The sequence below is a fragment of the Balaenoptera musculus genome, chromosome 16 (genome assembly GCF_009873245.2).
Source record: "Balaenoptera musculus isolate JJ_BM4_2016_0621 chromosome 16, mBalMus1.pri.v3, whole genome shotgun sequence".
NCBI classification, from domain to species: Eukaryota; Metazoa; Chordata; class Mammalia; order Artiodactyla; family Balaenopteridae; genus Balaenoptera; species Balaenoptera musculus.
The window spans coordinates 16319453-16345328 of NC_045800.1; the positions used below are offsets into that span (position 1 = coordinate 16319453).

General features: G+C 39.6%; 2 protein-coding genes across 2 annotated transcripts in view; one reads left to right on the top strand and one right to left on the bottom strand.

The window, feature by feature from the left end:
• The window catches only part of TDRD1 (tudor domain containing 1), a 49454-nt gene extending 27678 nt beyond the window's left edge, over nucleotides 1-21776 (bottom strand). The window contains exons 1-5 of the mRNA XM_036829271.1: nucleotides 21525-21776; nucleotides 10195-10281; nucleotides 8757-9087; nucleotides 6539-6597; nucleotides 2163-2307 (exon numbers count right to left, since the gene is read on the bottom strand). Coding sequence (XP_036685166.1) covers nucleotides 2163-2307; nucleotides 6539-6597; nucleotides 8757-9087; nucleotides 10195-10281; nucleotides 21525-21776 — 874 coding nt within the window. The remainder of the gene's footprint in view (nucleotides 1-2162; nucleotides 2308-6538; nucleotides 6598-8756; nucleotides 9088-10194; nucleotides 10282-21524) is intronic.
• CCDC186 (coiled-coil domain containing 186) overlaps nucleotides 20994-25876 on the top strand; it is a 46376-nt gene continuing 41493 nt past the window's right edge. Inside the window, exon 1 of the mRNA XM_036829114.1 lies at nucleotides 20994-21204. The gene's annotated coding sequence lies outside the window, so the exon portion shown is untranslated. The remainder of the gene's footprint in view (nucleotides 21205-25876) is intronic.

The window sequence follows — 25876 nt, forward strand, 5'->3', positions numbered from 1 at the left end:
TTATGCTGTTTATGATTAGGTGTTAAAACTGAATTTATAAAGCTCCCGTGAACTGCAGAGAAAGGGGAGTGCCAAGATGAAAAAGAGAAGGAGGACATGAGACAGGCTGGGACCTGGGCCCCTTTGCCGCAGTGCTTGCACCTGGACACACCTCTCCCCGAGCCACAAAATACAAAGGAACTGTATGGGACTAAAGATAACTGCGTGCATGTGCAGTTGGGGCAAATTCTGGACAAAAGATACCAAGAGGCCAGAAAAACCCAACTGCCACTTTTGACAAGCCAGGAGCAAAACCAGGAGGTCGGGAGGAAAAGCAGGGTACTGAGCATGCCCCCTGCACGCCATACCATCTTAGGTGGGCAAACCGCCTAAAGTCACCCCGCCGGCCTGACCCCTGGACACACTCCTACCCTCACCCATATAAGCAACAACCTCACCCCCGCTCAGGGAGTGAGCAAGCAAGAGAACCTGCCGTTTGTTCCCACTCCCCCGTGCTACAGCAGGGGCCCCAATAAAGCCTTGCCTGAATTTCTTGTCTGGCCTCTGATCAATTTCTATTGATGGGGGAAGGCCAAGAACCCTGGTTGTTATCAGACAGACTGGAAACACAACTGACTTTCCTAAAGCAGAACCCAGAACACATGATATAAAAGGAACAATCAAAGGGAACAGAAAATCCGCGGTGGTGAAAACAGACGTGTGCAAGCAGAGTCTGATGAGGTTCACCTCGTGCCATTTAAAAAGAACAAGACAAAAACCAACAAGGAGAATCACACCTAGAAAAACCCAGGAAGTTTTTGAAATGAAGTTTAAAAAAAATCCTATCAGTTTCCAGGCAGAGGAAAACAAGTTATCTGAAAAACGAAACAAAAAACACATAAAGAAACAACGAAATCAGGCTGGCCTTGAATGCCTCCACTCTAAAAGAAATTGGAAAAAAGAAGCGAAATACCCAAATAGCCAGTGAGCACAGGAAAACTGCTCAAGATCATTGATCATGAGGGACATGCACATTAAAACCACAGGGAGATACCACTACACATCCATGAGAAGGGCTAAAATTAAAAGGACTGAAAACACCAAATATTGACAAAGATGTGGAGCAACCAGAACTCACTCCCAGTGGGAATACAAAATGGGACAACTACTTTGGAAAACGGTTTGGCTTTTTCTTATAAAGTTAAGCATAGGGCTTCCCTGGTGGCGCAGTGGTTGGGAGTCTGCCTGCCAATGCGGGGGACATGGGTTCGGGCCCTGGTCTGGGAGGATCCCACATGCCGCGGAGCGACTGGGCCCGTGAGCCACAATTACTGAGCCTGCGCGTCTGGAGCCTGTGCTCCGCAACAAGAGAGGCCGCGATAGTGAGAGGCCCGCGCACCGCGATGAAGAGTGGCCCCCGCTTGCCACAGCTAGAGAAAGCCCTCGCACAGAAACGAAGACCCAACACAGCCATAAATAAATTAATTAAAAAAAAAAAAAAAGTTAAGCATACACTTACCTTTTGACTCAGCAATCCTACCCCTAGGTTTGTACCCAGAAGAAACGAGAACATATGTCCACACAAAGACTTACGCAAAAATGTGTAGAGAGCTCTATTCATAATAGCCAAAAGCTGGACACAAGCGAAATGTTCAACAGAACAGATATACACACTGTGATATCATGCAATGAAATGCTACTCAGCAACGAACAAAAAAAATAATGTATATGCAAAAACATGGATTAAACTCTGAAATATTTTCTGAACAGGAAAAGCTTCACACAGAGTCTATATTGTATGATTCCATTTACAAGAAATTCTGTAACTGGTAAAATTAATTTATGGTGAAACAACAACAGTGGTTGCCTCTGGGGGGTATAGTGACTGGGAAAGGACATGAGGGAACTTTCTGAGAAGATGGAAGTATTCTTCATCTTGATTGGGCTATGAGTTTGTGCCTTTCAATGCAAGTATGTTTTATCTCAAAAAAAGTATAAAAAATAATCAAGTAAAGAAGCACGGATGAACAAGAATGGTAGGATGTTGGCAGCTGTTGAAGCTGGGAAATGGGTATATGATTTATATATACTCTTCTGTTTATATTTAATGTTTTACATAATAAAAATATTTTTCAAATGTGTAAAGGAATAATCCAACAGGCATCTGAGAGCAATATGCTTACCAAACAGACCGCAGCAATGGCAAGTTGTCGACCGAAGAGGAGGTCCTAATGAGCTGAAGAGTGCTGGATTATTTACGGACAAGGAACTCTCAACCAACTTGTGTACTTTTTTTGATTTTGCAGGAGACACATTATTGCTAGTCTTCTATTAAGAAAAGAGAATAGCAATATTAAAACTTGGTAATAATGTTTTGTTTGTTAAATATTAGATTTGGGATTTCCTCTGCCGAGAAGACAAGGTAGATATACTTTCCCTTACTCCTACCATTAAGTACAACTAAAAACCTTGGACTTCTATATAAAATAAACATACAGTGACACTGAAGGAAGGCAGCAGACAGGCTAGGAACTTGGCACCCAGAGAAGGACATGGCAGTGAGTCCCCAGAGTTTTTATTCTGCCTCATATATCCCAGATGCGGTGCTGGAGAAGTCAGAAACACCCAAAGGCACAGACAATAAAAGCCCCAACAAAAAGCCTGCTCGCTTGCTCTCTCTAGCCAAAAGACCAGGAAAGGGATGGCCCAGCAAGACAGAAAAACTTTGTCAGTAACGGCTCTACTCCAGACAGTCGCCGCAGAAAAAACCGTGGCCCCATCCCACCAGCAAAGGTAGACTGGGGAGCCTAGACCGCCACCTTCACCAGGCTACAGTGAGGTGCCCCTCTCCCCCACTTGGGTGGTATCAGAGAAGGCCAACAGAGTAGGCAGCCAGCACTTCATCCTTGTGGGGTCTCCCTGTGGAGACTGCATGGGGAGCATGGACTTCTGCCTGGCAGTAAAGAGTGTCCCCCATGCCTCCCAACTACCAGCACCACTGGGGCGGTGTTAAGAGGAAACCTAGTGGACAGTCAGGATTTTCCACCACCATTCAATAGTAATGAGTGGAGTGTCTCCTAACCTTTCCACGACCTCCAATCCTCCCTCCACCTCGTGTTAAGTAGAGAGGATATGCGAGGGGGGTGGGAGCGGTAAGGATGCTGGGAAGCTGAACTCCCACCCTTGTCCAGCCAAGAACATCCTGGGCCACAGAACAAACTTCAACCAATTTAAAAGAATTTAAATCATACAGACGGTGTTATTCAACCACAATGGACTTACACTAGAAATCAGTAACAGAATGAGAACAGATAATCTCCAAACATTTGGAAACTAGACAATACACTTCTAAATAACGCATGAGTCAAAGAGGATGTCTCAGGGAAATTTTTAAAAAATACACTGAACTAAAAGAAAATAAAAATACAACATATCAAATTTGTGGGACACAAAGTATCGCCAAGACAGAAATTTATAACTCTAAAGTCACATACTAGAAAAGAGGAAAAGTCTCAAATTAATAATGTAAGTTCTCATCTCAGGAACCTAAACAATAAGGACAAAACATGCCCAAAGCAAGCAGAGGAAGGAAACGATAAAGATAAAAGCAGAAATCAATGAAATTAAAAATAAAAACTTGGAGGAAAAAAAATCAGTGAATACTTCGAACAACTCTATGTAGACTTCACAATGTAAGCAAAATGGACCGATTCCTGAAAAATCACAAATTATCACAATATGAAATAGATGATTTGAATAGCCTTATAAATATTAAGGAAACTGAATCATAATTTTAAAACTCCCAAAAAATAAATCCTCAAGCCCATATGGTTTTTACTACCGGAGAATACCAAATGTTTAAAGAAGAATTATTTAATACCAACTCTATACAATCTCTATTCCAGAAAACTAGTATTACCTTGATACCCAAACTATACAAAGACAATAAAAAAGAGAAAATCACAGACCAAGCTCTCTCATGAAAATGGATGTAAAAAATCCTCACTGAAACAATACCGGATATAATTCAGCAACATATCAAGAATAATTATACACCATGACCAAGTGGGGTTTATTCCAGGGATGCAAGACTGGTTAAATTAAAAAAAAAAATCAATGCAATCCACCAAACTAACAGGCTAAAGGAGGAAAAAAATCACAATATCAATGGATGAAGAAAAAGCATCTTAAAAATTTCAATACCTATTCATGATATAAACTCAGAAAAGCAGGAATAGAGAAAACTTCATCAACTTGATAAAGATCGTCTGCAAAAATTCTATAGCTAACATTATACTCAACAGTGAAAAGACTCAGTGCTTTCCCCCTAGGTTTGGAAACAAATATATCCACTGTCACCACTCTTAACATAATGCTAGAAGTTCTAGTCAGTGCAATAAAGCAAGAAAGGGAAATTAAAACCATATATTTTTAAAAGGAAGAAATAAAACTGTCTTTTATTGGCAGATGATATAATTGTCTATGTAGAAAATTGCAAGCAGTCTACAAAAAAATTCCTAGAATAAGTGACTCCTGGAAGGTCACAGGATACAAGATAAACATGTGAAATCAACCATATTTTTATATGTTAGCAATGAACGTGAGGACACATGGAAATAAAATATATAACCGCATTTACAATCACTCAAAAAACAATACTTAGGTGTAAATCTAACAAAACGTGCACAGCTGGTAAGCTGCAAACCACAAAGTGAAAGAAATAAAAGAATATCTAAATAAATTGGGAGACAGATTGTGTTAATTGGAAGATTCACCACAGCAAAGATGTCAACAATTTTCAAATTGATATACAGGCTTAATACATTACTATCAAAATTCCAGCAAGATTTTTTTGTAGATACAAACAAGATTGTTCTAAAATGTATACTGGAAAAGAAGGAAATTTAGATTGTGAAAAAAGAAACGGAAAGTGGGAGGAATCACTGTACCCAACTTCAAGACTGACCATCATAGCTCCAGTACTGTGTGGTATTGGTGGAGGGAAAGACCCACAGATCAGTGGAAAAGAAAAGAGAATCCAGAATAGACCCACACAAATTAGCCCAGCTAATTTCTGACAAAAGTGCAAAAGCAATTCAGTGGAGGAAAGATAACATTTTCAACAAATGGTGCTGGAGCAATTGGACATCCCTAGCCAAAAAAAAATTAACCTCAACCTAAGTCTCACAACTTATAATTAACTCAAAATGGACCACAAATTTAAATATAAAACTACAAACTTTTGGGGAAAAAACCCCCAAAACTTTCTGCATCTAAAGCAGCAAAATGTTCTTAGACTTGACACCAAAAGTATAATCCATAAAAGGAAAAATTGACCAGGACCTAGCTAAAAACTTTTGCTCTGCTAAACACCCTGTTAAGAGAATAAAAAGACAAGCTGGAAACTGGGAGAAAATATTTGTAAATCACATATTTGACAAAGCACTAGAATCTGTAATATATAAAGAACCTTCAAAACCTGGCAGTAAAAAAATAAACAATCCAAATTAGAAAATGGACAAAGACATGGAGAACATTTCACCAAAATGGATACACAGATGGCAAATAAGCACATGAAAAGATGTTTATCATTAGCCATTAGGCAAACAAAACCACAATGAGCTATCACTACACAAATGTGACAATAGGGAAACTAAAAATACTAACACCACCAAATGCTGGTGAGGATGCTGGGTGCAGAGAATCTGGATCACTCATACATTCTCGATGGGAATGTAAAATGGTACAGCCACTCTGGAAAACACTTTGGCAGCTTCTTAAATAACTAAATATGCAACTACTATATGACCCAAAAATGCACTCCTGGGCATTTATCCTAGAGCAAAAACAAAAACAAAAAACTCATGTTCACATAAAACCTTACACATGAATGTTTACAGCAGTTTTAGTTATAATAGCCAGAAACTGGGAACAATCCAGATGTATTTCAATGGGAGAATGTTTAAATAAGCCACAGAATACTACTCAGCAATAAAAAGCACTGAACTATTGATACATACAGCAATCTAGGTGAATCTCCAGAGAATTACGCTAAATGAAAAAAATCCAATCCCAAAAGGTACATACTCTATTATGATTTCATTTATATAACATCCTTGAAATGACAACATTTTGGAAATATGGATTAGATTAATGGTTGCCAGGGGTTAAGAAGGGGGTAGGAGCAGGAGGGAAGTGGATGTGACCATAAAAAGGTGCAGAAGGGATCCTTCGAGTGATGGAAATATTCTGTATCTTGCCTGTATTATGTCAATAGCCTGATTGTAATATTATACTATAGCTCTTCAGCTTGTTACCACAGGAAACTGGGTAAAGGCTACAAAGAATCTCTATTATTTCTTCCAGCTGTATGTCAATCTATAATTACCTAAATAGAAAAAGTTGAATTTTATTTTTAAAAAGATACTAGGCTAGAGATAAGACAGTCTGACCTTGAACAATACCTGCAAATTGAGTAATTCTTTATTAACACAATATAAAAACATGTTTAGAATCTTTTATCCAAAAACATAAAATAGAAAAAAAATAAATAACTTACACTATTTACTTCTTTGGGTGGTGAATTATTTCCAACATTTAATGGTGACACAGAGTTACCTGGGATGTAAAACATAATGCCTAATAAAAGTCAAATATTACTTTATTCCTGAAAATGTACAATAACATAATTAGGTAACATTCAGATAATAAAGCTATACCATAATAACCTTAAAGCTACACTATAAATAAGTAACACCCTACTTCTCCTAATGAAAAAAAAGGATTTGTTTGAAATTTCCTTGAGTACTATATACCTCACTGTGAACTTTTCTCCATTCACGAAGGCAACAGTTACCAAGCTTTTTGAACTCCAGACTCATCTACACCCTTAGAAATTACTGAGGACCTCAAAGAGCTTTTGTTTACATGGCTTGTAACTATCAATATTTAGCATTATTAGAAATTAAAACTAAGTATTAGAAATTTCAAATATTAGTATTTGAAATTAAAACTAAACATTTAAATATATTTACTTAAAAATAATAAATGCATTACATGTTGACATGGTTTTTTAAAAACTATTTTCCAAAGCAAAAAAAAAAAAAATTGTGCAGAGAGTGGCACTGTTTTACATTTTTGCACATCTCTTTAATGTTTGGCTTAACCAATGATAGTTGGATTCTCATATCTGCTTTTGAATCCAATTTGTTAATGATATGTTGCTTTAATTGTGAAGTAAATCTGGCCTCACACACATACGTGGTTGCAAATAGGAGTAGTATTTTATGGCCTTCTCAGGTAACTGTAGATATTCTCCTTTAATTCACACCAAAACTCAAGTGGTAGTTTAAGGGTCAGTTGCAATGTGGAATCTAAAACCGTTATCAATAAACTTTTCATACTGTTATATTAGAATCCATTGATTTATCTTGCACTTTAAATGGATTCTTACCCATGCAGGACTACAGAGCATCATGCATTGGTCTTCAGGAAAAGACTGAGAAACTCTTGAGTTATGCAGATCTTCCAAATGTTGACACATTTCATAAGACAGTACCGAAAAACCTTATGTGTTAATATCACCATGCATCTCACCAGGAAAGTCTTTTAAGTATTGGGAAGCTGTCAAGCTCAGAGTGGCAGATACACATTTCCTGAAATTCTCATTTTTGCTTGAAAGCTTGCACTTTATCATTAGCAACAAAATACTGTCAGCTGTTTTCTTCGAAGTGACAGGCTCACTTTGTCCATTTTTGAGAAAATGACTGCCAGATATCTAAGCCCAAATGACCACAGTGTGTCATTCTCTTCAATTAAAAATGATGTTCCAAGAAAAAAAGTTTCCATTCAGCTCACAACTCAATCACACACATGCTTTTCATACTTCAGTAAGCAGCAAAAGTTAGGAGTAATTCCCATTTTGTTAAACAAAATACTAAAAATACCTGTACACAAGGCTCAAGACTTATTAATAAATTTGTACTGCTTTATCAAGGGCATTCTTAAGTAAAACTGACACTTCTGGCTTGTTTTGTCTTAACTGCAAGGGAATGAAAATGAAAAACAATGACCACTAGCCCAGGCTGGTACCCCTGCTAAAGGCAAGTTAACAAGGTGCCAGAGTCTACTCACCTTTGCTTTTGCACCACCAGCATAAAGTCAGCACAGTGAAAAAGAGCAAATAATGTTTTAATATTATTAGGAAAATAGTTGTGACTCCAGAGGCCCAAGGGCCATACTCTGAAAACTACATCACCATAATATTAAAAGATCATATCTCATACACATTCACAGAGGCTAAATTCCACCAGGCCCCAGTCTCCCTAAAAAGCAGATTTTTAGAATTAAGACTAAAGGAATGATTTTTTAAAAAATCAAATGAAACAAGTTAATGTCTTAGGTATATCTTTGTGAGCTATTACATGCATAAAATCTGCATAGTATTTTTAGAATATGGCCAATCTTTAGAACACCCATAAAAAACCAGAATGTTTCCTTTCTACATTCCCAGTATATCTCTGGATTGGGGCGGGTGGGGAGGAGGGAGGCTTGTCTGAAGACACTTTCTCCTCAGGGATCCTTCTGTGATTAATGTAGCCAAAGGTAGCTACTTGGCATCTGGTTTTTCCTTCTAAATTAATATGTATATGCAAATCCTGTAAGTTAGCCATTTGGCTGTTCTGTTAATAGCGCACTGGTGTATAGTTACACATACTTTCGATAAGTCGAAGAAACCATCAGAATCAAGTAGTATTAAGCCTACAGGTTTTACTCACCTGCTGGCAGCATCTTCCTGTCTCCTTTGGATCCAGCCACTTCTCCGCTAATGCCGTTTGAGTTTGAAGATACTGAATTGTCTTCCTGACCAGCCAGATACTGTTCGGTTTGCTCACAAAGCAAAAAATTTTTGTTTTTATTTCCATTCTCTGGGCTTTTCAACCTGAAGTTAGGATGGTTAGGATGTCCTCCGGGACTTCTCAAAGACTCATGCGGTGGAAGCTTGCTTTCATTTTTCTCAAAATTAAATGGCTCTGTCATTTTACAGCTAGATGCCTCCAAATTATTTCTTGACATCATATTAAGCGGCAAATTAACATTCACAGAAGTCTAAGGGAAGAAATGTATTTAAAAGGCAACTTTTAATTCCAAAAGTAGAAGCACTGCAGGGCCAGGTGATTTCTTTTTATGTAACAGCTCTTTCTCATCAATGATTCCAAAGCAGATGTAACTGCAACCATGATATCAAAGCCTGTTCTACAGGCACAAGAAAAGAACGATTCTTTAAGTACAAACTCCAAGTTTAACAGAATTCGACAATGGGCAAATCAAGAGACATCAAAAGAGTTATCTCTGGATTCGACACCATTCCTTACTTTAAAAAGCTTCTGGAAACAACATGAATAGAAAAGGACCATCAAGTTTTAAACAAAGTATTTCCGACCTAAAGCCTACAACTTAATGGTGAAATACAATAGAGGGTAGTGTTTAGATCAGGTCATCCCCTACCTGTCTAGCCTCTCAGAATCCCTCTACCCTCCCCTACTTGTTGCTCTGCTATGTCTTTGACTATGCTGAACCCAGTCCCCAGAACGCCCTCGCTCTCTCATCCACCTGGTCAACCCTTTCCTTCCTAGTCATCCTTCACAATTTGCCTCAGCTGATTCCGGTTTGGTCTGTTTTTCCCAAGTCCTGTTTCATAATCTCCAGCTGGGCTTCCATAAATTGTAACTTGTATCTACTGCTTTTAAGGACTTATCTGTGTGTGCCCTTCACTGAAAATAAGGTACACATACTGTTGCAAAGCGCCTCTGAGAAACCTCTAATCAGACATCATGTGGGCTTGTTTTCCTATTACTCCTTGAAAATACTAAGTGTTTGCGCAGGAGAAGTAATATAAGTGGACAAACAACTCTTATTTTTAAGTAGTGACCTATAGCTTTGTCTTTAGCCTGAAGATAAAACTTCTGCCTATCTTCCCAAAACTGCTCAGGAAAAAAAAAGGCAACAGATAGCTGAAACTGGTATGAGTAATAGCTAAATATTATTTGACCTTATTTTAAATAGAAGATAAAGAGCAGAAAAATCCTCCCTCGTGGTGTCCTAAAACTTCTATCTCTGCTCTAAATCAGGCCCAGCCTAATTCAATGACAGTACAGAAAAGATAATGAAATTTAAAAAAAGAAAGAAAGAAAAGAAATACACAAGCAGACTTACAGGTGGGGAACTCTCAGGGGACCAGATCCTGGGACGATCTCTACTAGAAGGCTGGCAGATGGGCAGCTGTGGCGGGAGATACTGCAGCTGTCAGGGAAAGCATACCTGTAGCAGGTATGTTCAGGTATACCTAAACTGAAGGATCAGATTGAGAACTACTATGATGGATGCAGTAAGACAGAAATACTGTGAAATTACAAAAGGAAAATAACTTCCAGGGGATGCTGGGTGGGGATGTGAATACTGAGTAACGCTAGACTCTGTACAAGAAATATAAAGAACATGCATTTAAATTATTAGGGCAGGCTTCCCTGGTGGTACAGTGGTTGAGAATCCGCCTGCCAATGCAGGGGACACGGGTTCGATCCCTGGTCCGGGAGGATCCCACATGCCGTGGAGAAACTAAGCCCGTGTGCCACATCTACTGAGCCTGTGCTCTAGAGCCCACGTGCCCCAACTGCTGAAGCCTGCATGCCTAGAGCCCATGCTCTGCAACAAGAGAGGCCACCGCAGTGAGAGGCCCATGCACCGCAATAAAGAGTGGCCCCCGCTCATCGCAACTAGGGAAAGGCCACGCGCAGCAATGAGGACCCAACGCAGCCATAAATAAATAAATACATACATACATAAAATTTTTAAAAAATTATTAGGGCAACTACTGCAAGGACAAAAACAAAGCATAACTTGAAAATCACAATCCAACAGGGGAAAAAAAAATTCAAGTATGGTAAACAGAAAACATCAAATAAGATGACAGACCCAAGCCCAAGTAATCTAAATATCAATGATTCAGTCTCAAAATAGAAAATGAGAGATAGACCCAGGGAGAAAAATATCCAGATATGTACCGTGCACAAAAGGCACACATTAAAACAAAATACATGGTAAGCTTGAAAATAAAAGAACTAAAATATGTGCTATGCAGATAACCAAAATAAAGTTGGGCTGCTAATATTAATAGCATTAATAGCAGATAAAATAGAACTCAAGGTAGAAAATATTGGGATAAAGAGAGGTATTTTACATTGGTAAAAGAAACCCTCCCAGGAGAGAGAGCGGCCAGACATCTCTGACTCACAATGACATCGCCTTGAGATGTATAAAGTAAAAACTGATTAGAGGAGAAATTCAGTCACAATAAGGACACACCTGCTTTAGACACATACTAGTCAACAGATAGAAAACAAGCAGTGATATATATTTTACTAACACAGTAAACTTGATCTAATAGGAACCAATACAACCAAGAACATTCATTTTTCCAACACTGAGACGTAATGAACTACGAAGTCCACTTCAACTAACTCCAAAAGAAACTAGTACCAAACAGGCCATGTTCACTCATCACACTACACAAACCTCCATCTCAGATTTTGCTTCCCAGAGAATCAGTGTGCAACACCCACACTGGAGGATGAGGAGTTTGGGTTTTATTTATTTTTTTATTTTTGGGGATCTTAGTTCCCCGACCAGGGATCAAACCCGTGCCCCTTGCATTGCAATCTCCCAGCCTTAACCACTGGACGACGAAGGAAGTCCCTTTTTTAAAGTGGTAAAATACCATAAACAAAATGACAGCAAACATGATTAAATGAACAATTAAAAACTTACAAAAAATAGCAAAGAGGTCAGAAAATAAGTACTAACACAAAGATGACAAATTTGATACCTTTTAAAAAGTGGGATAAATAGTAAAAACATCCAGAAACTGTAGCAGACACTGTGGGTAACCGACCCAAACACCACCTTCTACTTCTGATTTGCCAGCTTGAGTTAGAGACAATACTGGCCACAATCAGAGTTCTGAGTGGAGCTTCTCAGAAAGCTCTGTCCTTTCCTGATGAACAGGGACAGATTTGGTTAGCAGGGTCTTTCACTTCTTTCTTCCTGCAACACGGACCTGAGGCCTGAAGATGTATCACCCACAATGCAATGAGAAAGCAATAAGCATGAGAAAGCAGCACACCCTCAGGACAGTGGAGAGGAGAAGGCAGAGTCTGGTGTCCCTGGCAGAAGCCCTGACTCCAGCCCTGATCGGCCTAGGCACAGACTTGCTGTGGCATCAGAAAAATACACCTTTGGGTTTTCTGTTATTTGCAGCCCAATGGACACAGATACCAATCAAATAAATGAGCAAAAGGCATGAAAGGATACACAGAGGATGAAGATTCATTGATAAACATAAGGGGGAAAACATTCAACCTCATCTGTAACAAAAAAATTCAAATTGAAATAACTATATATTATTTTCTAGACAGCATAGGTGCAATTAAAACACTCATTACTGAAGGGAATATAAATTAATATGTTCTGCCTGAGAAATAAGTTGGAGATTTATATATGTACATGTGTATTATACATAATATAGTTATGTAATATATATGTGCATATTATACATATATAATAACATATAATATATATTCTTAAAAAGATCCATAGCCACTCACCTGACAAGTCTATTCTAGAAATCATCCCACTGAAATAATCTTAAATATCAAAAAATACGGCATGTATAAATATCCATTTAAAATAGAAAAAAAAAGGAAAAAAGAAAGTTAACAGTGATGCTTCTACTACACAGAATATTACACTACCATTTAGAATCACAGTTTTCAAAAACATTGTAAAACGTCTATTAGAATGGCAAGTGAAAGATCAGAAAAACACTGTATATTCAGTATAATAACTGCAAAATAAAAAAGAACAAAACTCTATGTAAAAAAGATGACTGAGATACATTAAATTTTAAATAACAGTGTTCTGGGGTAGGTAAGTTGAGGAAATCTTTTTCACTGTCTTTTTCATTTTCCAAATTATATTTAAGGATGAATTACTCTTATATAAAAAATCATGTTAAAGATTAAAATATCACTGCATGTGCAATCAAACTTTTTTTTCGTAAACTGTGGTTAATTTTAAACCAAGTAAAAGATCACAGTAATATTTAAACCACAAAACCAGGGTACAGACACTGTCTCAAGACACCATTGGGACCCTCAATACACAGCCTTTAAATCCTGAAATAGCTTTCCTAACTTTGTCCTTATTAATAAGTAAGGCTGACAGTCAATCCGTAACTCCTTACTACCCTGTAGAGTTACCTATAGACAATTATTTTAAGTTGCCTGAGTGCAGGAACCATGTCTTACTAAAACAATTAACAAAAAACCCTCTGATTTCCCACAGTGCCTACCACGGCGTCTGGTACAATGCGGCATTCAAAAGATACTCGTATGATAAAACTATCTAAAATGCACTATTGCACTGTTTTCCTGACAACCTGGACAGGGAAAGTTAAAATTCACTGTCTGAAATTTCATCTAGCAATCTTAAAAGGAGAATTACACCATGCTATGAGGTTTACTGAAATTTAATAGCAATACTTCATGTCTTACCTCAACTCTTCCAAAGTCCAAAAATTAATAAAGTTATTTGACTTTAGGAAGGATAACAGAATCAGTTTTAGACCCAATGTAAAGTGTAAGCAGCAAACAAAAAGGATTTAAGCTTAAAAGAAGCTCCACCTATGGTGGACTATTCAGGTTAGAATTTAGGTTATCTCACTTGCCTCACCCAATTTAGGAACTTTCATTACAACGCCCAGGGCAAACAGACATCTAGCCCTGTCCTATAACTAGAAGCTTCTAACGTCCTTTCATTTTGGACGGCCAACTGTACTGCATGCTTCTTCATAAAATGGTTCTCTTCCCAAGTGACTCCTGTTGCTGCCCCGTGGCCCCAACCGTTCCAACATCTGAAATGGCCACCATGTCCACTTTCCTCCAGGTCCTTAACCTTCTAGACTTCTCACAATTCAGCACTTTCTCTAGTTCATCCAAAACCCTCATACAGACAGGACTCTCCTAACAGCACAGGATTCTAGATGTGGGCCGACAAAGGGTCAACAAGAGAATCACACTATCCCTGACTCTGAAAGTTACTTCTGCCTGTGCACTAGCTTTTGGAGGGAAGCCTGGACTACTGTGAGTACCCATAAAACTTGCAGTCAGCTAAACTCCTTTGGAATTTAATTTTTTTTAAATGTGTAATTATCATACCATGCAATTATCTTTTTTCTTTTGATTTATAGTTCTGTGAATTTTAACACATATATAGATTTATGTAACCACCACAATTGGGATACAAAATACACTTTTAAAGCTGAATTTGAACATTAAAAAAAACTAAGAATGTGCTTCATCGTATGTCAATCACTGGGGCCTATTTGAATCTGGAGAGGGCAGGCCTTATACCATAGTTCTGTGTTTCCCAACCTTGGGTTGCAAACTTCTGGAATATACAGGTACAGAGGTGTGACAGATATTGCTTTGGGGGTCATACCTTGAGCACAGGCTAACCTCACACAGTTTTAAAATAAGCAGTTCCCCCATACACAATCCACTATTTTTTACACGCTACTAGTGATGAATAAAATATATTTATGATCATCCTCAAATCTACAGTAATTAGTTTCGTGTTTCCTTAGTCAACACTAGAGATTAATTAGAAGGGTTCCCAAATTTCTTTAAGGAATCACTGATGTAATAAAAGAGCAGTGGAATGAAAATAACTAACTTCTGCAGTTCTACAGGCAAAAATAAGGCCTTGGTTTTGTGTTGTCCTTTTGTTCTGTACTTCATGAATTGATCTCAGTAAGACGTGATGCTCCCCAAGGGGCAAAACCTTTCTTTTACTCCCTTGGAGTCCAGCTACCCTTCCCCTATGAAGCCCGGAGCATCCCAGGATACACTGTAAACAGTGACATAAGGCCTCTCCTGTCTTTCCAAGAGACCACAACCTAGAGGCCAGAGTAAACCCACAGTGAGTTAATTCCTTTAATACCAAAAGTGCATGCAGCAGATACTTAACTAATACTTTTTCTTCTGTTTGCTTTTGTCCTCCTGGTAACCCCCTGCATTCAGAGAGAATGGCTATTCAAAGGAAACAGTCAGTTTTAAAGCTATGAAACTCAATGGTTCCACAGAACATGAGCTTTAAAGTCGGTCAGACCCAAGTCTGAGCAGTCTCACCTTCCTCATTTAGCTATGCTGCCTCAGGCAAATCACTTCATCTTCCTAGTATTCAGTGGCTGTGAAGTGTGGCCAGCAGTAGTAACTTCCTCACAACACCTAATCATGAGGATTAAATGTGACACTGTATGTAAACTACCCAGCACAGTGGCAGGTCCTTACTCAATCCTTAAAAGGCAGCCGTTATTTTTACTTCTATACCGCTCCCACACACAAAGAATTTCTTCCACTCAGGTGGAATGAGTTTGCACACTGAAGACGAAAATAATTTGAGGATTAAAGTATTCCTATTTCTTTATTCCTACAGACAAGGAAGGGAGACCTGAGAAGGTTTAGTAACTCACCAAACCCACGAGGACCAGCGCCCTTACACAGCTAACATGAAAATTCAGGTCATATTCCTAGGCAGTGCAATTGTGCATTCAATACCCGGACGGCTCAATAAGGGAACCAGAGGCCAACAGGGCAAGCATATTTATAGCAGGGACTGAGTGCCAAGAGAAGCGACTAGTACACAGCAAACATGCTATAAATACGTGTTAAATGAACCAGTGCTGCCTCACCTATATGTAAGCGAATGCTGCGATGTATCTTCCTTTCTACAGTAGATAAGAAGTAGGAGAAAAAGTCTAAAAAGTATTGTTTGCACTGTAGCTTTTAGTTAAATGAAGACATTGAATCCACAAACCAAATTGTTTTAGAGTGAAGGGGAAAGAGGTCCTCCAATGGGATGCAAGTGGATGTTCACACTTAGGAGAGTCATGCTTGGAAGTGTTAACTATTTTCCAAATCTGCTGCAAGGCCCCCATTTGCCCAAAGCTCAACTCCCACGTCTCTCGCCCCTCCTCCCAATACAGGATCCTCCCCACCAAAACCTCCTACCCCAGACCTACCTTCCCAGCCAAAGCTCCCAGGGCTTTCCAACCTTCCGTACTCTCCCCACTTCCAGTCCCCTGGTACCCGCTCAACGCACGACCTCAACGCTCGACCTCAACGGCCAGAGCCCAACGTCCGACCCCCAACGACTGAAGCTCCGTAACCCTCACGCAGTCCCTTTCGCTTCCCCATCCGCCTGGGAATCCTGACCTGGAAAGAGGCAAAAGGGCCGCTGACCCCGACCAGTCTCTGAAGCCTGGCGGTGGTGGCACCTGCCCGTGTCCGCGAGCCCGGCAGCCAAGTGCGCTCTTTGCGCTTACCTCGCTCTGGACGCCCAGCCCGCTCGCCAGCGCGCGCCTGCGCAGTCTGCATCCACGTGCTGCCGCTGCGCCTACGTGCTGCCGCTGCGCCCAGGTGAGCTCTCTGCGCGTTGGGAGCTGCGCTCTGGGTCCGGGGGCGCCATCTTTGTGCTCTAGCGTCGGTACAAAAGCTACAGGGTCAGAGGGAGGTCCACTGTGGAAACTTAAGATAGTCGTTGTTCTTGTTTCTTCTAGAAAGGAGTCCCTGGAAACTCCAAGGGCAAAAATGCAGACCTTGTCTCCGCAAGGGTCACTTGAGTTATATTAATCACTTAAAGTCTTAAAAAGTTTTCTCAAATCAATCAACTGCTTCTGCCTGCATGCGGAAACTAGGTACACGTGATCACACTGTTTGCCCTTAGAGCACGTAATTATAGGTTGATGTTGCTCAAAGAAAAAAACTTTTTAACTATTTTTTGAACTATGACCTTTAAAAACATTCAGAAGAAAAAGGGTACCCTTATGTAACCATCACCCAGTTCAATATTATCAATTTATGGTCAATCTTGTCTGCATCTGTACCCCACATACTCTCCATCCATTGTTTTGAGGCAAATTCCGACTTGTATATTGTTTTCTTTTTAATAGATTTTTTTTTTTTTAGATTTTATTTTTAGAACAGTTTTAGAAATACAAATAGATTGAGAAGACAGTATAGAGAATTCCCACATAAGCCACACCCAGTTTCCCTTATTAGTAACATTATATTAGTAGGATATGTTTGTTACAATTAAGGAACCAATATTGATACATTATTACTAAAGTCCATATTTTATTTAGATTTTCGTAGTGTTTACCTATTGTCCTTCTGAGCCAGGATCCCATTCAGGATAACACACTTATTTAGTTGTCATGTCTCCTAGGCTCTTGGCTGTGGCAGTTTTTCAGACTATCCGTGTTTTGATGGCCTTCTCGTCTTCCAGGAGTAATGGTGAGGCATTTTTGTACGATGCCCCATTGATGGAATTTGTCTGATGTTTTTCTCATGTTAAGAGAGTAGTTATGGGTTATTAGAAGGAAGACTACTGAGGTAAAGTGTCATTCCTATGGCATCATATGCAGGGTGCATTCTATGAGCATGATTTATGACAGTTGATATTTTCCATGATCACCTGGCTAGTACTTGTCAGGTTTCTCTACTATAAAGTTACTTTTTTCCCCTCACTTTACATACTATACACTTTGGAAGAAGTCATTATGTGCCGTCTACACCTAAGGAAAGGGGGTTATGCTTCACTTCCTTAAGGGCAGAGTACTTACAGAAATTATTTAGAATTTTTTTAATATAAATTTATTTATTTTTGGCTGTATTGGGTCTGCGTTGCTGTGCGCGGGCGTTCTCTAGTTGCGGCGAGCGGGGGCTACTCTTTGTTGTGGTACGCGGGCTTCTCATTGCGGTGGCTTCTCTTGTTGCGGAGCCCCGGCTCTAGGTGCTCGGGCCTCAGTAGTTGTGGTGTGCAGGCTCAGTAGTTGTGGCTCGTGGGCTCTAGAGAGCAGGCTCAGGAGTTGTGGCCCATGGGCTTAGTTGCTCCGTGGCATGTGGGATCTTCCTGGACCAGGGATCTAACCTGTGTCCGCTGCGTTGGCAGGTGGATTCTTAACCACTGTGCCACCAGGGAAGTCCCTTCAGTTCTTTTTTGTTCTCCTTTGACATACTCCCATCAATATGGGGTTGTTTTAATTTTTTTGAGCACGTTCTTACTTTCTGGGATATTGTATCTTTACATCCATATATATTTAAGGATGTATTTTTAAAAGATTATGACTGTTAAAAAAATCACCAAAATTTATCCCAGCTTTAAAAATAATTTCCTAATGTCATCAAATTAGTATTGAAAATTTCCAGATAGTCTCAAATGATTTTTAACAGTTGGTATGGTCAAATCAGATCCTACATTTGCATTCAGTGATGTATTTTAAAAAGAGATTTCTTGCAGCTTATGTATTGTAGTAACTGCAGTTTTTCTCACAATTTTGTTGATTACATCCTCTCTAGCAAGAATACTTCACAGGTGGTGTTGTGTTCCTCTATTGCTCCACATCAGAAGACACTTAATATCTAGTCCTTTCTCTTTAGGGAATATTAAAATTAACTTAGCAGGTTCTAATGTTGTCAGACCTATCCATGCACTGTAAAGTTTCCAGTCAGCTTTTCATCTAATGATTCTGGATTCACTGATTATCATTACCTGGATACATTATTTCACTAGGGTTTCCAAAATGGTGATAGTCTATCTTTTCCTCTGCATTTATTACCTGAAATTCTATAAAGAAATTTCTCACATCAACTACTTGACTGAGATTCAGTTTGTAACAGAAAAGGTAGGATGCTTTATTCTTTTATCAGTTTTCAGAATGTGATGATTCCTTGGCATCCTCCAAAGGTGACCAATGACATGTTAAAAAATCAACAGTCATTGATTTTTAACCTGGTAGATGTATCTCAATTGCTGTTATTTTTGAATGCTAAAATTGTCCTATCTTTGACCAGTGGGAACACCTTTGAATTGGCTCCTGAATCTTTTTGACACAACTCCTATGATCTTTGCTTTCTTCTTTGCTTTCTGATACAACCAAAATGTCCTAGGCTTTCTTGTACATTTCTTGCCCCAGATGTAGATTTAGCCCTTGAGCTCTGAGGATCCCAGGTGACTTTTAGTGGGAAATTATATTTAGAGATGATAGGAGAATAGGGGTGTGCATTGGGTTGATCATTGTTCTAGGCCTTTCCAGTGGACAGCCTTTTTTTAATGGAAATGAAATGTGCCATGAGTTCATACTGATATTTCTAAATTCAAACTTAGGGTTGTAGTGTTTTTACTTAATTTCTTTGATTTTTATATGTGTATTTCCTTTCTCCAATACTGAAAATCTTGGTTCCCAAGGATTACATATATGCTTTATACTATTATATTTCAGAAATAACAGTATGAATGTTATTACTGACAATATGCATACTGAAAAAGCTTAAAGTTTCTTTTTTTATTTTTCCCCTTGGAATAACATCTCAGTAGGAATATTTGGTCAATTTATTGTTTAAAAGTCAAATCATTTCTTGGGACTTCCCTGGTGGCGCAGTGGTTAAGAATCCCCCTGCCAATGCAGGGGACACGGGTTCGAGCCCTGCTCCAGGAAGATCCCACATAGCCCGTGTGCTGCAACCACTGAGCCTGTGCTCTAGAGCCCGCGAGCCACAACTACTGAGCCCACGTGCCACAACTACTGAAGCCTGTGCGCCTAGAGACTGTGCTCCACAACAAGAGAAGCCACCGCAATGAGAAGTCCACGCGCGGCAAGGAAGAGTAGCTCCTACTCGCTGCAACTAGAGAAAGCCCGAGCGCAGCAACGAAGACCCAACACAGCCAACAACAACAAAAAAGCCAAATAATTTCTTTACTGTCACACTTTCACTGCAGCATGTGCTTTAATCAGTATCTTCATTTAAGGAGGGAGGTGCCATTTCCTGTTGAAAGGAAAGAGGAACAGAGTTACAAAATGTTGAATTTTTTAAAGTGGGGTTTGTTTTTGGTTTTGTTTTTTGGGTTTTTCTTTTTGTTTTTGGTGTTTTTTTTGTTTTTTTTGGTTTTTTTTTTTTGCCAGCAGTTAGTATCAAAGAAGTTTAACCGAAAAAGAAGTTTTGCTTTATAAACTCTTGAACTGACTTGTCAGAATCAAGTATATTCACTCAGGAGTTGTACGTAAGAAATCTTAAAGAACAGCACTTAACTGGACAGAGTAGGTTTGCAAACTCTCCAGACTGAAACTGCTCACCTTCTCAGGACGCGATTAGGCAACTATATTGAATACACATCCTCCACCCACCCACCCACCCCCGACCCCAGTACACTTTTTAAAGTTTTTTGCTAATTATTGAGCAGCTCCAGCATGTCAACCCCCACGCTGCGCGCTGGGATGAGGACACTTCCAGCGCTCAAGGCTCACAGTGCAGTAGAGGAGACGAACGCACCAACAGTTTATTATTAAACAATGGCAGTAGGGGCCACGCGGTGGACTCGAACGCGGTGTTCTGGAAACCCCCAGAACCTCTCCCAGAGATGAACTGTCTGACGGGCAGGTAGGCTGCTCCTGCTGACGCCGCCCACGTCAGGTGCAAGACTTACGCATCAAAGCTTGTAAGTCACAATTTTGAATTCTCATTTTTATAACTTTATGTCCCTGACTATGATGAGTAAGGGCCAAAGAGTTCAGAGGGATCATCTCCAAGGAGCGCGTCCTACAGGAAGCAATAACCTGCTTGGGCCGGGGAGGGGCGTGAGAGGTAGGACGGGACTACAGGCGGGAGAGCCGGTTCGTCGGGTCGGCCGGGGATGGCGGGGGGGCGGGGAGTGGGTGCCCAGAAAGTCTAACTGTCGTGCCGGGCGCTCCAGAGGTAGGAGACAGCGCTGCGCCGGCCCCGCCCACTGCAGACAGGTTACCCAGGCACCAAGGGGCGTCGCGTCACGCGGCCCGCGCCGCGATGATTGGCTCCTCCAGGGAGCCCCGCCCCCTCAGCTGTAGCGGGGCCGGCTTCAGCGTCGCCGCCATCTTTGTTGATGTGTCAGCTCCGCGGGGGCTTGGGGAAGCCGCGGCTGAGGGAGCGTGGTGTCGGCCCTGTTCCTCACCGCTGCCCCCCCTCCTTCCCCCGCACTTCCTGGTCTGCTGGACCCCGTTATGGAGAAGTTGGCCCCTAAGCGGGAATTCCAATGGCCTCTTTAGGGGTGTGGCCTAAGGCTCGAAGAAGTGGGGTAAGTGCCTGAGGGATGCCCGGGGCGGGCCGGGGAGTCGCGGTGGCGGCGCGGCGGGCTGCCCACCTTCCGCGCCGTCCTGCAGGTCCCGGGGTGGCTCCCTGCCTGGCTTCTCGAGGGAGCGAGGCGAGCGCTGGGGGAAGGAGTTCGGAATCCCCTCCTCTCCCTGCCTCCCTCCCTCAGTCCCGGGCGCCGGGACAGGAGGCGGCCGAGGGGTCGCCGGGGGCCGTGAGGGCCGCGCCTCCAGAGCGGTGCCTAGAGGGCGGCGGAACTTGGGCCGCTTGCCCCGTCTCCTAATGCGAACTGTAGCTAAGCCCTACCTGCTCGGCCATCCCCCATAGACTCAGTCGCCTATTTCTCCTTTCGTCTCCAAGTTCACTGTGTTCGTGTTTTACGTTGACTGTTAGCGACTTTTTAAACTCTCTTCCAAACACTTCCATTACTGTGATTTTAAGTAATTTAAAGACGATTCTTTGGGATTGTGGATATGAGAGAAATCGTTCTTGGGGTTTATGTTGCCTTTTTTCCAAGGACATCAAGGCATTTGATAAACCTTGGTTGGTAAGGATCATGTTTCAAATTTGAGCCTGTATCAAACTTGTAAAATGGTAAAACCCCTTCTACATGTTCCCTAGTAGCAGTCTTGGGGAACAGGTGTAATTATTGCTTGGCTGTTAACAGTTTAATAACTTGAGCTAATATTTACATTTTGATATTGTTTAGAGGAAAGAGGCCTGGATTTGGAACATTTGGATTACCTTTGACATGATAATCTTGTTACCTAGGAGCGTTGTTTAGAAGGCCATGCAGCCCCAGGCGTTTGGCAGTTTTCTCTGTGTATGCGTGTGTAAGGTACCTTTGCTTCCTAGCTTTGTTATTTTTTCCGAAATGATAGGTTGGGAGTTTTTCTAAGGAAAATGTGTGGCAAATCAGTGGAAGTGTTTCAAGAGGTGTGTTGATAGTCACTCAAAAAGAAAAATCTATTAAGTGTTTAGGTATGGTAGTTGTGGGTGTAGCCTTCCCAACTACTAACTGCACCATCATATTTGCAGTGTGTGGGAAACGTTAAGGTTCAAGAGATATTGATAGTAAAACTGAACTATCTGCTTGTGTATAAAGTCTGCTGGTCTCTGTACAGCTACTTTCCAATTCTTTATCCATCATTACACAAATAGAAAACAGTGATGATTGGCCTCGTTCTTTTTTTTTTTTTTTCCTTCCTTTTTGGTCTTTTCCTGTTATTTTAAATTCAGTGACAGTATTGAGTGATTAACAAATCTTGCAGTATAAAGAATTAAAACTCCTTATTACATTGTAATAGGCAAGCATGTATAATTACTGAAGATTCTACCTGGAAATGCCTGAATTGTGTTTATATTGGTTTTATTTTTTTTTTTTTTTTTTTTTTTTTTTTTACACATCTTTAGGTTTTATTCTTTTTAAGACCTTGTCTAATTCATAATACCTGGATATAAACTCAGAGGTTCCTTTAAACAGTGGAGATTCCTTAGAGTTTCATTGGTATTTCAGAGTCTTGTTTGTTGCTAACAGGAAAGGAGTGGTGTAGCACAGTAACCGCTCTTTAACCTTTTAGTTCCTTCAACCATAAACTAAAGAGTTGTTCTTTGATGCTGTACAGTGACAGCATAGCTGATAATGATTACTTATTATATTCAGTTTAAAACCATCTGTTTACAGCTACATGCTGACATCCTGGAATGAAGGTAAAACAGTGAAGTATACTCACTCTTTAGGAAGAGATAATAGGTTGAAGCAGCCTTTATTTAGAGATTTAGAAAAATCATCTTTCCCTTTGAAGGGAATCATCTTTCCCTAATTTGTGCTAGTTTTTCAAATTCATTTGACAGTTTCATGTTAAAGTAAGACTCCTTAACCTGAAGTTCTGTTTCTTTTCTTTTAGTAAAATTTAGGTCGGTCTTTTATTCCTTATCTCTAGCTTTAAATAATTAAAGCTGATTCTTGAATTTCTCATAAACATGTCACACAGCTTGCAGTGTTGGGAATGTTATGCTCAGTGTCGTTTCAGGGCAACCTTGGGAGCATAGATAATTTAAATTTGCAAATTAACCCTGTAATATTATATTATTGCAAATGTCACCTTTGAACTTTATTTCTCAGCTACTGAGATTTAAAAAATCTATTTGGGCTAAGAAGTAAACAAAAGAAAAAGTATTGGCATGAAGGGGCAATAGACACAAAGTGGAAATAAAACCCAGCAAAGTACTGATTGGATTGTGAGTATAGTTGTCAGTCATTAAGGCACATGAACTGTTAGTCTACTTCAGGGATGATTATGTAGTAGCTAATGAATAATTTAATTTTTTGGTAAACTACATTGTACCAAATTAACCAAGCCCAGGCCAAAGGTGGCTTCAAAATTTAAACATTAACCAGAACTTCTTAATATAATATAAGGCAGACTTAAAACTTAATTTTTTTTTTTAAGTTATTAGCCTTCCTTTTTGAAAAGGGAGCTATAGGTCAATTCCGCCCCCCCCCCTTTTTTTTTTAGCTTTCAGATTTGGGGGGGAAATTAGCTGAAAATACTTTTCATGTTTTCTTAGACTTTTTAAAGTTCATTTGGTGAGCTCTGTACAAGTAGCTTCAAACTGAGATTTCTGTATTAAAATTTTTTCTGTTTTAAAACTTACTATTAGAGATATATAAAATTGCATGGATCTAAGATACAAAACTGATAACGTGACATATACTTGATAATGTGATATATGATGTGGCTACTTATCTTCTTTTTCCTGGAATCTTGATAGACTGTAATGTATTCTGTTTTCGTGTCACAGGATTTGGTACTATTTGGGGTGGAGGTGGGGTATCCTGCTGCATCTGTTGCCCTGAGTCTTTTCAACATCTTTTTTTTTTTTTTTTGGTGATATAGTGTACGCACTGTAAAATTCATAATGCCCTAACCCTTGGTTGCAAAACTAAACAAATCCCTACAGGGATAATTGGCCTTGGCCTCATATAATATACTTTTTAGCCTAGTGGACTAAAGACAACTTTTAAGAGCAAGTGATACTGTTTCACATAAAGGAAACTCGGTATATTAAATTTTACCCAAAAGCTTAGTTACAATGTGACTACTTTACAAATATATCTTCCTTTTGATAAAACTAGAGTTCTTTGAAATAACCAGCTCAGTTTTTAATTGCTTCTGATTTTAATAGCCATTTTAGAACCTTGTTAGAACTGGTCAGGAAGATAGGTCATTATTTTGTTCATGCTGCTTTCAGAGTGTATTCGGGGAGTGTGTAAAAGACCTTTGGATGTACTTACTTTTCCTTCAAAGGACAGTAAACCATTATATTGACGAACAGGAGTGCCCTCACAGGCTCAACTTGCTTATCTTAATGGACATTATTTGAGAAGCTATAGCTGGTATTATTTGAGACTTGGTACAGTTTGTAAGTTTAAAATTTGTAGTTTGTTGTAAGTAACATTTATGCTGAACTGAGTCACATGTTTCTGTTGGACTTAAACACTCATGCATATCTTATATAGCTTCTGATGGAACGCTGACAAACCTTCAAATTAAAATACTGTAAACACAAAGAGCAAAAGATTTAAGATAGATTTTATATGTTGGTCCACTACACCAGAGTGTAAACTCCAGAAGAGATATCTGTTTTATTCACTGCTGTGTTCCCAACACATAGAACAGTACCTGAACATAATACATGCTCAGTACATATTTGGTGAATGAATGACTTAATATCTAGTTTAAAAATGTATTTCTGGCTTGGTACTTTTGTATGAGGCTTGTATGTTTGATAATCTATTACCAAATATCTGTGGATTGGATTCATTTGTATTTGCATTTATTGAATAAGCTTAAGTTCTTTTGTTGTTTATACTGCTAATTACTGAGAAACAAGAAATAGTACTAAAAGCTGTTAAAGACAGTGTTTTCGTTTATAAGACTTTTGTATGGAAATGATTTTGTAGAATTGCTAGTTCTTTGATTAAGAAGTAAAATCCAAGGTGGATAATGGTTGGCTTTAAGGCAAGTAAATGTTTCTCGACCAGTTGCCTACAGCTGATGAGCTCCAGTAAGAGCGAAACCACTTCTCACTCCACTGAAACAATTTTGAAGTGTGAATTGGTCCTGTAGTACTGTGTCAGAAACAGAAACAACTCTCGGGAGGAAAAAAGTACTTGAATTAAGAGGAATTTTGTGACTGCTAAATTTAAATACAGTAATTTCCCCTAATGAGTAAGAGTTGCTAAAAAGTCAAATAACCTGTGTTACTGCTTACCTCAAAAAAGCAACAGATATTGTAATCTATAATTGTAGTCGCTATATCTATATACATGAGTGTGAATTTGATTTATACAAGCACTTCTTAATTAAAACAATCTTGTAAACAAATGTCTAGTTTTATGTCCTACCCCTTTAATCTACTTCTAGGCTATTCCATCCTCAGTAGCTTTAATGATAACTACCCCCTTTACCCTCACCCCCAAGAAAAGACTTGGACAGCAGCCAAATTGGCCTACATCAGCATTGCCAACTGGAGGCCCACAAGAGGACTCAGCTGACTCTTTTTTTCCCTGGTTAATCGTGGACAATCAAGCTCATCATGGCTCCCCTCCCCACGCCATTCTTGTACAGTTATTTACTCTTTAGTGATGGCTT